Raw genomic sequence first — 15,863 nt, forward strand, 5'->3', positions numbered from 1 at the left:
AAGATGTGGACTGTGACTGCACCATATATCTAGTCGGGAGTGGTGCTGACTGAAAACAGATGATTTGGAGCGATTCGCACGCCATCTGTTGGTCATTCTAAGTACTTATTGAACTACCCTCGTACAATGGTACTGAAATAACATTCGTTTGTATTTCTAGTTTGGCGACAGTCAAAAACTTCGTCTCGTCAGAATTTTGCGATCAACAGTCATGGTTCGTGTTGGTGGTGGCTGGGTTGCTTTAGATGAATTCCTATTGAAGAATGACCCCTGCCGAGGTGAGTTTCCCATTTCTTTTCATTCCATATTTTTCAGATTAATGAAGATTAGGCAAAAATTTTTCCCTAATCTTGTTAGGTTTAATAGATAGAGATGAGCTAAGGGAGCGCCCGTATATTTCGTGACGATAGTTTTTGTGATTTTTGTTTATCAAGAATTCCCTTTTTCTCTTTTTTTCCAAGAAACTTCTTTTTCTCATGTTTTCTCTTAATTGAAAACAGAATTAATAGAATCCATTAAGAAAATTCAACTATTCTTGGATAAAAGTTAATTTTCTCATAACTATTTTGTGAAAATTTTTGGTCAAAAATTTAAATACTTAATTGAAATTTAAACTGCTTTGTTAAAAAATTATTATTTTTTGGTTGACGATACATTCCTTTGGTTTACAATTTAATTATTTTCCTGAACATTTATTTTATTTTCTGTTCAAAATAATTATTTTTTATTGAAAATCTAATTATTCCAGTTTTGGTTTAAATGTGATCTTTTACAATTTAAAATTCGACTAATTGGTTGATTATGTATCTTTTTTAGTTGAAAATTTATATTTTTTAGTTAAAAGCTTAGAGAATTGGTTGAAAATTCATATATCTTTTTTATAATTCACCTATTTTGGTAGAAAATAAACTCTCTCGTTATATATTTAAGTATTTGGTTGAATTTTGAACTCTCCTTGGAAATTTATTGTTTTTAATTTTTTTTTCTAAAAATTCGTTTCATTTTTGGTTGAAAATTAATGTTTTTAACTGGAAATTTAACTTCCATTTTTTGTTGAAAATTGATCTTTTCAGTAAAAAATTTAAGTACTTGGTTAAAATTTCATGTATTTTCTTGATAATTCATCTTTTTGGGTAGAAAATTAAATTTCTTGGTTAAAAAATCAACTATTTTGTTAGAAATTCAAGTACTAGATTGAATGAAAAATTTTTTCCTGTAAAATTATTATTATTTTTTTAAATTCATCACTTCGGTTGAAAATTAATGTTTTTAACTGAAAATTTAACTGTTTCGTTTTTGGTTGGCATTTTATATTTTTTTTATGAAAGTTTAGATATTTGATTAAAAATTCATCGTTTTTAGTTAAAAATTAAAATATGCTTGATTCAAAATTCATATATCTTCTTAATAATTCATCTATTTTGGTAGAAAATCAACTTTTTAGTTGAAAATTCCTTTTTTTCTAAAAATTCGTTTCATTTTTGGTTGAAAATTAATGTTTTTAACAGAAAATGTAGCTTTCATATCTTATCTTTTTGAGTAGAAAATCAACTTTTTAGTTTAAAATTCATGTATTTGGCTAGATTTTAAACTCTTTTCTTGAAATTTTTTTTTTAATTTTTGCTAAAAAATCGATTCATTTTTGATTGAAAATTAATGTTTTTATTTGAAAATTCAGCTTCCTTTTTTTAAAAATTTTATTGATAATTCTTGATAATCCTTCTTTTTGGGTAGAAAATTAAATTTCTTGGTTGAATATAAAAATTTTTTCTGGAAATTTTTTTTATTAAATTATTAATTTATGTTATTAACTGAAAATGTAACTGTTCCATTTTTGGTTGGCAATTTATATTTGTTAGTTAAAAGTTTAGATATTTAATTGAAAATTCATCGTTTTTAGTTAAAAACTCAATTATACTTGGTTGAAAATTCATATATTTTCTTAATAATTCATCTGTTTTGGTAGAAAATCAACTTTTTAATTGAAAATTCACTTTTTTCCTTTTTTATAATAATTCGTTTCATTTTTTTGGTGCAAATTAATGTTTTTAACTGAAAATGTAATTTCCATTTCTGGCCTTGTTGGGTATAAAATCAACTTTTTAGTTGCAAATTCAAGTATTTGTTTGAATTTTTTAAACTCTTTTCTTGAAAATTCGTATTTTTTGGTTATGAACTAATCTAGCTATTCAATTTTTAGTTGAAAATTGAAATTTTAAATTGAAAACTGATATTATAAATTGAAGATTGATATTTTCTAGTTAAAAATTCATATCTTTTGCTGAACATTTGTCTTCTTTGCTCGAAAATTCATCCTTTTTGTATAAAAACTTCTTTTTGTCATAAATATTCAACTATTCAGCAGAAAATTAAATTATTTGATTGCAAACTACCTTTTTCGTTGAAAATTAATTTTTTTGTTGAAAATTCATCTATTCTGCAAGAAAAATAAACTATTTAAAAAATAAATTATTTATTTCAAAAGTTAAATATTTTGTTTAAAATTCGTTTTTCGTCGTTATTAAAAATGAATGTTTTATCTGAAAATTTAACTATTCCAGTTTTGGTTAGGAAAATATCCATATAATTTGAAAATGTAATTATTCGTTAGAAAATCCAAGTATTTTGTTTAAAAAACCTTCTATTTGGGTAGAAAATTTATCTTATTTGTTGAAAATTCATCATTTTGTTTGAGAATTCAATTATTTTGTTAATTTAACGATTCCATTGTTATTTTAACGTATATTTTTAGTTAAAAGTTCAAATTTTGGCTTGCTAACTAAACTGTTTTTTAAAACATTCGACTTTTTAGCTTGAAAACTAAACTCTGCCGTTGAAAATTCAGCCTTTTGAGTAGAAAATAATTCTTTTCTGTTAAAAACTGATCTAATTAGTTGAAAATTCAATTAGTTTGTTAAAAATTCGTATTTTTTCGTTAAATTAAACTGATTCAAAATTCTTTTTTTTCTAAGGTACTTGTTTGAATTGGAAATTTGATAATTTCATTTTGGGTTCAAAATCAATCTTTTTTTTAGTTGAGAATACAACTATTTGGCTAAATTCGCCCTTGAAAGTGTCACGTAATATGCGGACGGTCCCTAAGCATCAATAACAATTATCTTTTTAAATTTCTGGTCAATATTTCCAAACTATAAATAATTGAATAATATTTTGTCATCTCTACTAGTTCTAATTTGAAACATCGAAATGCGTGATATGAATATATATGATCAAAATCTTCTCTATAAGAAAAGTTTCTACATTTTATAATTAAGAGATTCGCCAATAACCATGCTAATTAATAATCTGAACTCAACGTGAAATAATAAACTAGGAAAAAATATCCCCCCAAGAGGCGTAAAATGTTTTTTTTTTTGTTATGTACCATTTGAGTTCAATTTGTTGTTTAATTTCTATATTTTTATTAAGTTTAATGTTTATCACTATCATGGGCATTCATTTGCGCTGAATTTAGTTTAGAAGTATTGCGCTAAACACCGTCATTTCGATAGCTTCACATAAAAATATTGATAGTAGTTATTAATTCTTGCATTAAAACGTTTTCGTGCGGGGCTCTTAATAAAAATAACACGTCAGTGTGTTTGTGTGTATGATCTCAACTCCTGAGGTAACAAAATAATGTATTAACCATGAATCAGATGCCCATCATTAATGACTAAAGTGTGTACAAAGAATTGAAAGTGTGTGTCTGCTACTTTATTGCTTTGCTTAGCTCGTAGCTACTTTTTTTATACACTGGTTTGGTTTTTTTTTTAGTTACATCTCTTTCAGCAATAGGATATCCCATTTTATGCCTTTTTTCTATATTTAAATCTTCCGCGTGTGATATATAAAAATTTTAGTATATCCTATTGTTGTGAGGATTGTCTCTCGGTTACTGAAAACGATCGCTTTTCTAAAAAAAGATGACTGAATTCTCATTTATTGGTAATTTTCATCGAGAAAATAATTCAGAAATCTTCGGGAATTGAGTCAACTTCTTTTGGAATGGCCTCTTCTAATAGTAGGTAGTTACAATATTGAACAATCCTGTACTAACATCGAATTTATTGCTTTTTCCTCCTTCCAACCTCCTCACCATCAAAATATTCCTTTTCCAATCAAAATATTCTATGATCTTGGAATGGCATTTATTCGTTTCGGCGTTTTTCCTTGATTTTCTTTCCTTGTCGTCTGTAATTCCTTTATTTGTGTATTTAGTTTTTCTAATGCCAATACCAGATCCCAATAAACCAGAGCAACACGAAGGCTGGTGTCCGCTTGGTGAGACTAACTTGTCTCGTTTACATTCTAAATTTTATTTTTCACAATCGTAGATTTATTTTTACGCACTGATTATTCTTGTTTAGAGCAAAAACTCAAGGAGGGTGACCAGATGTTTTCGAAAATGAAAAATTGCGATTTTTATTGCTAATTGTATTTGATTATTAAAAAAAATGTTTAGCTTCGAGAAAATTACTTGTATAATTTATAAACTTAGGGAATGACTATGCAATTCTATTATTTGGTTGAAAATTCTAAGATTTTCTTTAAAACAAAAAAGTTCAAATTTTTGGTTAAAAATTTGTTATTTTTAGTTTAAAATTCATATTTTTGGTTTAAAAGTTCAACTTATTTGTAGAAAAGTTGTGTCTTTGTCATGGAAAATCCACGTTTTTTATGCATTTTTTTTCTTTATTGGCTGAAAAAAAATATTTCTTAGTTGTAAATTATATTTTTGTTTAAAAAACCTTGGTTCAAAAGAAATATTTTTTTATTGAAGATTTTAAACTGTTTTGTTGAAAATTCATCTTCTTGAGTTGAACAAAACTGTTTTTGGTTTCAAATTAAAATATTTTTGGGTTAAAACTTCAACTATTACATTATTCGTTTAAAATTCTCGTTTTTATTGAAGATTCATCATTATAGTTGAAAATTAATTTGTTAGGTTCAAAATTTAACTATTTTGTTGAAAATTCATCTTTTGTGACAAAATATTAATCTTTTTCGTGGAAAATTCATCTTTTTGGTTAAAAACATAATTATTTGTTATATAATTCCTTTTTATGACTAAAAATTAATTTCTTTCAAGGGTAAATAATAATTATTTCATTTTTGTCTAAAAAATTACCTTTTTTAGTTGAAAATTCATGTATTTAGTTGAAAATTGATTTCTTTGTTTAAAAATTTAACCTGAAAGAAATAATAAAGCTCAGGGAAAATAAAAAATCAACTTTTTAGTTGAAAATTCAAGTCTTTGTTTGAATGTTTAGAACTCTTTCTTGAAAATTAATTTGGTTTAAGATTCATCTCTTTAGTCCATTGGTAACTATTTTACTAAAAATTCGTCTTTTTATTGTTTGAGAATTAATTTAGATATTCGATTTTAATTTTAAAATTGATATTTTATAGTTTTAAATTTATTCTTTTTATTTAAAATTTTATCTTTTTGGCAGCAATATTCAACGATTTGGTATAAAATTAAACTTTTGTATTTAAAATGAACTTTTTCGTTGAAAATTCATCATTTTTGTAAGAAAAACAAGCTTGTGAAAAATGAACTATTTACTTACAAAATTAATTATTTTATTTGCAATTCGTTTTTTTCTTTTGTTAAAAAGAACAATTCCAGTTTTCGTTGGATATATATTCATTCGAAATGAAAAGTTCAACTATTCGGTAGAAAATTAATTTTTTTTTGTTAAAAAAAATCTATTTTGGTACAACGTTTTTTTTATTTATTGAAAATTCATTATTTTGCATGGGGATTCAATTATTTTGTTAAAAATTCGTCTTTTCTAGATTAATTCGTATGGTTGATCATTCGTTTTTTAAAATAGAAACTTAGCTTGCAAAACCGAAAATTTATGGATTCCATTTTTTGGTTTAAAAGTTAGACTTTTTTTTTAAGTTGAAAATTCATTTTTTTCAAAATTCAATGATTTGGTTGAAAATTCGTCTTTTATAGCAAAATATTAATTTTTTGGTGAAAAATTCATCTTTTTGGCTGGACCATCATTCCTTAGGTTAAAAACTTAATTATTTGTCAGATAATTATGATTTTATGGTTAAAAATTAATTTCTTTTAAGTGTAAATAATAACTATTTTATTTTTGGTTGAAAATTTATCATTTTTAGTTAAAAATCCATATATTTAGTTAAAAATTAATTTCTCTGTTTAGAAATTTAACCAGAAAGTAAAAATTACGGCCAGGGAAACTAAAAATCAACCCTTTGGTTGAACATTCATCCTTTTTGTTTAAAAATATATCTTTCATGCTTCAATATTCAACATTTTTGTTGAAAATTAAACTATTTTATTGAAAATGCACTTTTATGTTAAAAATTCATATTTATTGTTGATAATTCATCTGTTTTGTAAGAAAAAGAAGCTGGTTAAAAATGAACTATTTATTTAAAACGTTTATCATGTTGTTTGAAATTCGCTTTTTTTTTGTTAAAAATTAATTTTTTATCTGAAAATTAAACTAAAATCATCTATTTGGGTAGAAAATTTATCTTATTTATTGAAAAATCACCATTTTGATTGAGGATTCAATTATTTTGTTAAAAATTCGTCTTTTCTAGATTAATTTATCTGATTGAAAATTCGTGTTTTTTTTTTAGAAAATTAGCTTGCAAAACCGAAAATGTATGGATTCCATTTTTTGGTTTAAAATTCAATTACTTTGTTGAAAATTCGTTTGTTATGTCTAAAAATAATTTTTTTAAATGTAAATAATAACTATTTCATTTTTAGTTGAAAACGTATCATTTTTAGTTGAAAATTCGTGTATTTGGTTAAAAATTCGTGTATTTGATTGAAAATTAATTTCTTTTTTTGAAAATTTAATCAGCAATAAACAATAATGGTCAGGGAAAAGTCAGGGCAAGTGTGAAAATGGGATGATGTCCTTAATTCCCGATCAAGCCATCTGGTCACCTTGAACTCAAGCTATGCACTAGTAAAAGTGGCATTTGTTAAAAATTGAAAATACGTAAAAAAAATTTAATAGTAGTTTTTTCTCTGATTGAAAATATTCTACTTAGATGCACTTGACTTTGATTGCTTTCTAGAGTACCTAAAAATAAATTGGTCTTTTAATAAACCGAGCGATAAAAAGAGAAGATAAATTTAGTCTCTCGAATCTTCAGAGTTACTCTGTGTATTTTTGATATCAATATTTATTTTTAATATTCTTCAATAATTTTATAATTCGAATGAAGAATTTTGTTTGGATAAAAGTTAATGTAAGAATCACAGAATTGAAATTATCATTGCACAATCACAATCAGATATCAGCTTCGACAATCCTGTTCCATTGCATGACTTCGCACTAGTTTTATTAAATTTTATGAAAACATTGTGTTGTTTTAATTATTTTACTAAATTAACAATAGACGTATAACATTTTATTATTTACTATGATTATAAAACTGTATTTTTTGAAACTACAAGTATTTTATTTACTTAGGCCTATTATTTTTGACAAGTTTTAATAGCTTTTAGATTTTAAGTCTTGCGTATCCTGGTTTTCGTTCGACAATTGGTATGGTTTTGAACGCAGTATTTAGTTTAATTTGGCATGGTTTTGGATTTTAGAGAGATTTTGAGTTCTAACCCTCTTTATCCTCCAAATCACGAAACGATCTCTAAAAGAATTGAAGAAATGAATTCCTATAGATTTTGTTTCGTGTGAAAGTGTTATTCGTAGTGTTAGAAAGTTGCTCGCAGTCTTAGTATTTATTGCAAACTAAGATATATTTGCAACAAATACTAGAACTTTCCCGATGTTTAATTAGTTATATCATTTATATATTATTTTACTCCATTCTAAATTTGTTGTTTTCTTTTTTATTTTTCTTCATATCACACAACACATCGACACGACTCTTGTTCCAATTTCTCTCTTGTACTTTTTCCGTTTCGTAATTCTAAACCTCTTCTCCAACTACAAAAACCACCAACTATTTTCACCTCCAAATATTTTTTCCTCTGCCTATTGTCGCTGACTGTCAAATATGTTACGTTATTTTTTTTCTTGCTTCTCGGTCTCTTCTTGTAATTATCGTGCTCTCTAAATTTTTGTCCTTCTTTATCTGTCTCTGTTCTGTACAAAAAAAAAATTTGGCACCTCCTATCATCCTTGGCATCCTATAACGCCTTCCTAACTAACTGCGTGCACGCAACACACTGTAGCCAAGGGAAGAACAAATATTGAGCTGCGGGAAAACTTCATATTGGCGGATGGTGTTAGCCAGTCTATGACAGCGTTCAGATCCAAACCAAGCCCTACTTCGACTCTTCAGCGCACGCAAATGTCCTCTGCCGGACCAATCACCAAGGTAACATTGCTCACCCACGAAATACACGTTCGGGTCCCATCAGTTTCGACCTCTTTTTTTTTTATTTCTTCCACAATCTTCACTCACTGAAATAGAGCAAATTTCACATCTACGCATGTTTCTGCTCTGAAAATAGAAGACTTTCAAGCTTGATGCCAACTAGTTGAAGACAGTCAAAGTAATTTGGTTGAAAAATTAGTGGTACAGGGCTCTTAATTTTTTAACAAAATAGACTTGTTGCACGACTTTGAGATAATATATTTTATGGAATACTGCATAAAGTTCTAAAGATTTTAATGCATTCAAAAAATTTTTTTAATACTTCATTTCTGTGAAAAAAAATATTTTAAAATAGTATCGAAATCACTAATCAAACTCTGTGAACTTGAAATGTCATATCCTGCAAAGTGCTGAGCCAATCAGATTAATCGAAGTGGCTCATTTGACTAACGAAGTGTCCAGCGAAAAAATTTTTGACCATCCACACATCGAATTTTGGCACAATCGCACTGAAGCACTTCACAAATACCGATTTTAGCGTAATTCCAAACATTTCGAATACTTTTTTGGGCCTTTTTTTTCATCATTTTTAAGCACGTTTTTAAAAAAAAACTTCAAAATAGGTTCCGCAAACATTTAAATATAATAAATGAGAAATTGCTTCTTTTTTTATTAAAAGTTTTCTATTTTTTGTAACAAAAACTAACAAATGTCATGTTTTCGGGATGAAAAATAAGCTGTTTTGCAGAAAATTTCATTTTCGATAATAATTTCAACGATCTGCTTGAAATTTTTTTCTTCCATGACTCAAAAAATTCTTTGGTTAATTTAACCATTTTGGTGAATTTTTTAAACCTTTCAGTGACATATCATGTTTTTTTTTAAATTTTCCTCTCTTAATGAAAATGTAATCTTCGTAGTTTTAAATTAATTTTTTTTTATTAAAAATGATTTCTTTGGTTGAAAATTGAACTATTTTGTTGGAAATTGGTTCATTTTTATTTAAAAATTAAATGTTTTTAATGAAAATCTAAATCTTTTGTTTTTGTTTAAGAATTTTTTTAGTTGGAAATTCATCTTTTTGTTAGAACGTTATTATTCTTGTTTGAAAAATGACCTATTTTGTTCAAAATTCCTATTTTTTGTTGTCTAAAATTAATTTTATTAAGTGAAACTTTAACTATATTTAACTATATTTAACTTCTGAAAATTCTTTTTTTTTGTTAACTGAAAATGTAGCTATTTCATTTATGTTTGAAAGTTTCTCTATTCTAGTTGAAAATTTATCCATTTTTGTTGAAAGTTTATGTCTTTGTGCGAAATTTTAATTGTTTTGTTGATAATTTTTTTTAGTTAGAAATTCGTATTTTTTGTAGAAAATAACTCTTCTAGTTTGAAAATTTATTTCTTTTGTTGATTATTCGTATTTTTGTTTCGACAGAAAATTAGTTTTTTTAACTGAAACTATTTAATTTTTTGTTGAAAATTGTGTGAACATTTGGTTGGAAAAAGCTATTCTATTTTTGGTTAAAAATTTAACTTTCTTTCACTTTTAAAAAATTGAAAAATGTAACTTTTGATTCGAAATTTATCTTTATTAATTGAAAATTTATCTATATGGTGTAAAAAATAGAAAAAGTCATGAAAACACTTACTTTGAAACGATCTTTCGGAAGACAATAATGTTATATTTGTGAAATTCAGAACTACACAAAAAGAAGTGCCCAACTTATATACCGTAAAATTTTCCAAATTTTATAAAGATTTATTAATCTGTGCATGGATTATTTAAAATAATTACAAAAAACTTAATTTTCATTATTTTTCGATATATATCTCTTCTTTTCCTTTGCTTTTATTGACAAAACACATTTCACCGTAATAACTTTTGCAACTTATTTTAGATCTCTATCGTATTTTCTTTTAAATTTAATTTTTTAAACTTACAAAATCGTTACAAATTCCAATTAAAAAAAATGAGAATTTCGCGTTGGTATTTCAAACTCACATAAAATAGTTAAAGCCCTTGGACCGTCATTATTTTTCAAACAAGACATTTGGCTTCATAATTGTAGGGCCCCATACAATAAATTTGCTCTATTTCATCCAATTTCTGGATCCATTTACAATTAAAAACACGAAACATGAGCTTGGTAAGCTGCACCGCACAAATCTATAATTTCTTCAGCAATTTGGTAAGTATAAAGTGTGATGGTCCTTTGGTGAATCATACAGAGAATTTCCGCATGAGCATGTTTGTAATAAGCGAGTGGCAAGTTTGATTCCTTCCAAGTAAGCGCTTCTTCTCTAATCTTTGAGTTTCGTAATGTCTGCAAATTTTGGGCTGGTTGAATTAGTGAGTCTTCGACGAATGGTCAATTGTTCAGGATGCCATTTTCTGGACAAAGCAACGTCCGATTTGCCTCAGGAGATGTGATTTCAGGAATATCTATTCAGGAATATTTATTCAAGAAATATACAAGGAGAACATTTGACAATACTGTATTAAAAATACCTTATCGCTTTGTAAAAAAAGCCCGCTACGTAAAAAGTGTAAACGAGCAAGAAAGAATTTTTTCCGGGGATATTTATCGCGAATTTGGAGATTTACTTTGGCCAGTGAAGAGGGACTTTTAAATTTTTGGTTTGTGGTATAGCGGAGGAGTTTATGAGCCAGCTGATGCCGATATTTGAGAGTTTGAGGCAAAAGGAGGATCTTCCGTGCTCGTATCCTCTCCACATGCACGCCCCCTCTTACCATTGGGTAAATAACAAATTCTTTCTAGTTTCTGCTGTGCCATCATCGTAATGGCTTGCTGAGTATTTTATTTTGCTGTCTTATGTGTGGTTTTGAATGGCATTGTATACCTAGAACCTTAAGGAATGAGGGTAGTTTTATGGGCGATCCGCGACTCGCCCGCATACCTATTTTAGGACGAGACGTCCACATGACCTTGCGTACGATCTCGAGCACAAGAACTTGCGCAAGATCTCGAACACAAGACCTTGCGCATGATCTCGTCTTGAAGGAGGTATGAAGACGAGTCGTGGACTGCACGGTTTTATTTCGTTTGGTTTTTTCTTTCAGAATCTAGAGCTTTCCGAATTATTTTTGGAAATAATTCCGCTTTTTTTCGAAGCATGGTTTGTACATTCAAAATTGCTTGACTCCTATTTAGAATTTAGTCTCCGAGATGTCCTCCCATTTGCAGCAGTAGCAGATCAATGCAATTATTTAATTTTGTACAAACTTTTGAATCATCTCATTCATTAATTTTCTTTGAAATTGTTTTTATGTTATGATTTCAACGAAGCCTCGAAAGTCACTAGTCCCTGAAAGTCATCTTGATTTGAAAAATCCGAGCATGAGTAATTTGTTGAAACTTTGATTTCTAAGGAAATATACGGGTAAAGGGTTAAATATCTGAGAGCCGCGGACATTTGAAATATTGTCTGTTCGCAAATAAATAAATTAAAAAAATTAAATATGGACATATCTTTGATTTATTCTATATTCATCCGGGGGGGGGGGGGGGAGTATTTGTTGGTAGTTATTATTATGGTAGTCATTGGAATATTGCATAACGATATGATGTTAATGCGTGCGTAGTGGCGTTGATCGGAGATACTTCGAATCATCATAAGCTACTTTACCTCTCTCAACTTCTTATGGTAAGTCTGCATGCTGCTTTTAGATAAAAGTTGATTTTAGTTATGGTAAATATTGTAGCTTATTTGAATAATGTCTTGATGGCAAGTAATTTTGAGTTAATTCTATAAATTGTACGAATTTGTGATTTTACCATAAGTAAAGTTCAAGTTATTATTGTTAGCTAGAAAAAGTATCAATTACTAGGAGCAGTGGGTATGTATTTTTATTTTTATTTATCCAAAAATCTTCCAATTTTTCTTTAAACAGTTTGATTACATTCAAGAAAAAACATTAGTCCTTCAATATATCTACGAATAAAAAATATGCTTTTTGAAATATAATTCAGACTCTAGCTTGTCTAAATCAATATTTAGATATTACAAGACCGTGCGTACGATCTCGTTCACAAGACCTTGCGCACGATCTCGTCCGGAGACCTTGCGTACGATCTCGTTCACAAGACCTTGCGTATGATCTCGTCCTAAGGAAGGTGTGAGGACGAATCTTGGACTGCCCGATTTATCAATACTCAGACTGATTAAAAATCTTATTAACGTAGCTTATTTTTTAGTTAAAATTAGATTTTTTGCCAGAAATGCTTTAGATTAATGTTCCACGAATTTTTAATAATTTAGGAAATTTTTTATTGAATTAGGTGAGAGAACGAAGCGCTCGCAGCGTGCCTATGGGAACAACACGAGCTTCGCGAACATCTTTAAGTGCAGGAACACCGGATAGTCTCAGTGACAATGAGACATCTTTCAAAACCCCAGTGAGAAAGACAAGTACGTCTTACAGAAGTACACTAACACCAGGTAACTAACAGCTGGCTCGATAACTGCTTTTTAACAAATGCATTAGTTTTATTCGGGGAAATTTTATAATTTTAAATTTATTTCAAGGTGGAAGTCGACCGTCCAGCAGACCAGCTTCGAGACCAGCTTCAAGGCCTGCGAGTCGACCTGGTAGCAGACCAGCTTCCAGACAGGGCAGTCGATATGGATCTTCACAGTCGCTAGATAGCACCGGTAAGTTCGAATTTAATATTTTAACTTGCTGGTTTTTATTCGATGGTATTAAAAATACCAGCAGTTTAATAATCCATTATTACACAAATTTTTTAATATCAGGTTTAAATTTTTTAAAAATAATAGTCATTTTTAATTGAAAGCGTTTGGAATAAAAACAGAATATATGTTGAACTATTTCGAATTGAAAACGTGCCAAATAACAAAAACTTAGATTAGCTAAAATGCTGCAAAAAGAATAATATTTGAAATGGGATGAAATGATATCATTTTTAATTCAAATCGATCAAAATTCAACAATTTTATTTTTATCTGAGTAATTTCAGATTGGAATTTAGGACATTGGATGATTTAAAATTTAATGGAATTAAAATTTTATTATTTTAATTAAAAGTGCTTCAAGTTGAATGATTAAAATATTAAACTTTTGGATTTAAATCCGTTTTAATTCGAAGCGATTAAAATGGGACAACATTAAATTTAAGATTGAATTGAATGTTTTAAAGTCAAAGCTTCTAAAATTCTAAAATTTATCATTGTAACTTCATAAAAAATTATAAATAAACAAAATTCTATAAGATTCAAAAATAAATTCACCGCTAAAAATGGAAAAATATTCAATTATAAATGTTTAAAACTGATTTATTCTAAAAAACAAAGCAAAATAAAAAGTAGTTTTAAATGAGAAGCATTAAAAATGAAAAAAATGTCTACTACGGAACTTTGAAAATTAAACGAATCCGAGCTTCATTTAATACTGAAAAATGTTAGTTGCATAGAATTTTTTGAAATAAAACTTTTTTATACTGAAACCAGTTGCAATTACAATTATTTAAAGTAAATTTTAATCATTTAAAAATTGACGATTTTCAAATTGTTAATTATAATTTTCGTAATTTAACCATTTTAATTGCATCATTTAAATTTCAAAGTGGGAAGAATTGATAATTTAGCGTTCAACATAAAAATTCAGAACTTTATAATTTTCAGAAAATTAATAATTAAAACAAATAATTAAAAAACAAGATGGCTATACATGATTCCAGTTTTTGAAATTGCACAATTTTAAGTTTTTGAATTGAAAACTCATATATTTTTTTAGTTGATTTTAATCGAAAAAAATGAAATTTCAACCCAACATGTCATAATTTATATTTATAAAGAAAATTTAATAAAACACTTTTTAATTTAATCAGACAAAACTAATTTTCAATGAAATATCTGATTTTGAACCAAAAAAGTTTGTTTTCTGCCAAAAAAGACGATTTTCTGCCAAAAAAGACGATTTTCTACAACAAAAGAATTTAAAAAATATATAAATTACATAAAATTTCAACTTACTACTTTGAGTAATGAATTTTTATTTTCATTTTATTTTCATCAAATTTTATTTGATGAATTATCCGCTTTTTTCATTTCTAAGCCTTTTTATCTGAATAGTCGAATTTTTAAGCTAAAAAAAGATTGATTTTCAACCAAAAATGGAGTAAATAAATTTTCAATCAGGAAAATGAATTTTCAATTAAAAAATGAATTTTCTACAAAGCAGTTTCATTTTCTACTAAAAAGTTGAATGCAATATGAAATTGTTGAATTTTTAAACCGAAAAGATAAGTTTCTATAAAACAGTTGAATTTTCAATCAGAGAATATACATTTTTAACAAAATAGTTGCATTTTCAGTTCAAAACTAACTTTTTAATAAAGAAAGAAATTTTTAATAAAAAAGCAATGATATATAATTCCACAAAATTGATTTAAAAAATAATAACAGTTGTATTTAGCCAACAAAGACGAATTTCCAACAAATACTTTATTTTTAAACAAAAAAATCGATTTTTTATAAGAAATAGAGAACTTTCAACAATGTACATCAATTTTTCAATTAATAGTTACATTTTCTACAAAATTGTAGAATTTTGGAACTGAAAACTACGATTTTCCTGCAAAACAGCTGAATTTTCAACAAAAAAATGTAAATGTTGAACAATAAAGTTAATTTTCAATCGAAGCAGATTAATTTTCGACCAGAAAGTTATATTTTTAACAGAAAAACGTAACATTTCTACAGAAAGAAATGAACTTTTAAACAAAAAGATGAATCTTTAAGTAAATAGTAGAATTTTCAATTTAAAAAAACTATGTTACTCAAGAACAAAAAAGTCAATCAAATTCTTAAATTTTTAGGCCATACAGACGAATCATTAACAAAACAATTTAATTTTCAACCAAGAAGTATGACGTTTTAACAAAATTGTGGACTTTTCAACAAAATATTTCAATTTTAAACTCAATAATAAAATTTTTAATCTTAAAGATGAATTTTTAACCAGAAATTTAATCGTCGACTTTTAAATTTAAAAGGAATAGTTTTCAACAAAAAATAGTTCTATTTTCGTTTAGGATTCTATTAATTAAGTTGGATTTCAATTACGGAAAATTGAGAAAAGGGGGATACTTGTTTATTTTCCAATTTTTTAGGAAAGTGATAAAAAGAAATTTCGATCATTTATAGACTGAAAAATAACATTGAATTTTTAATACTTGAAAAATTTAATTGCACTATCTAGACACTATTTTTTAAATTTTATGACACTATTTAGACTATTTTCGATCTCTAAAGTTATTCCGAGTCCTGAAAATTTTGAAATAAATTGTCCCATAGTTGAATATAATATCAAATTTTTTATTTTTTAATCCGAAAATGGAAATTTTGAAGAAAAAAGTTAATTAACAACTACGGTAGCGAGACATGGACTTATCAAGAAAAAGATAAGAGTAAAATTAACGCAATTGACATGAGATTCATGCGCATAATAAGCGGGAAATCCCTAATGG

General features: G+C 26.9%; 1 protein-coding gene across 20 annotated transcripts in view; it reads left to right on the plus strand.

The window, feature by feature from the left end:
* Nucleotides 1-15,863, plus strand: part of LOC117177852 (dystonin) — a 454,633-nt gene that overhangs the window by 427,536 nt on the left and 11,234 nt on the right. For 18 of the 20 annotated variants that reach the window (XM_033368865.1, XM_033368868.1, XM_033368864.1 and 15 more), the window contains 4 exons: nucleotides 161-278; nucleotides 8,201-8,346; nucleotides 12,654-12,813; nucleotides 12,901-13,026. In XM_033368865.1, coding sequence (XP_033224756.1) covers nucleotides 161-278; nucleotides 8,201-8,346; nucleotides 12,654-12,813; nucleotides 12,901-13,026 — 550 coding nt within the window. Of the gene's footprint in view, nucleotides 1-160; nucleotides 279-8,200; nucleotides 8,347-11,003; nucleotides 11,111-12,653; nucleotides 12,814-12,900; nucleotides 13,027-15,863 lie in introns of all 20 variants that reach the window. The other 2 variants (XM_033368853.1, XM_033368854.1) reach the window with 2 other exon arrangements.

The sequence above is a fragment of the Belonocnema kinseyi genome, chromosome 8 (assembly GCF_010883055.1).
Source record: "Belonocnema kinseyi isolate 2016_QV_RU_SX_M_011 chromosome 8, B_treatae_v1, whole genome shotgun sequence".
Lineage (NCBI taxonomy): Eukaryota > Metazoa > Arthropoda > Insecta > Hymenoptera > Cynipidae > Belonocnema > Belonocnema kinseyi.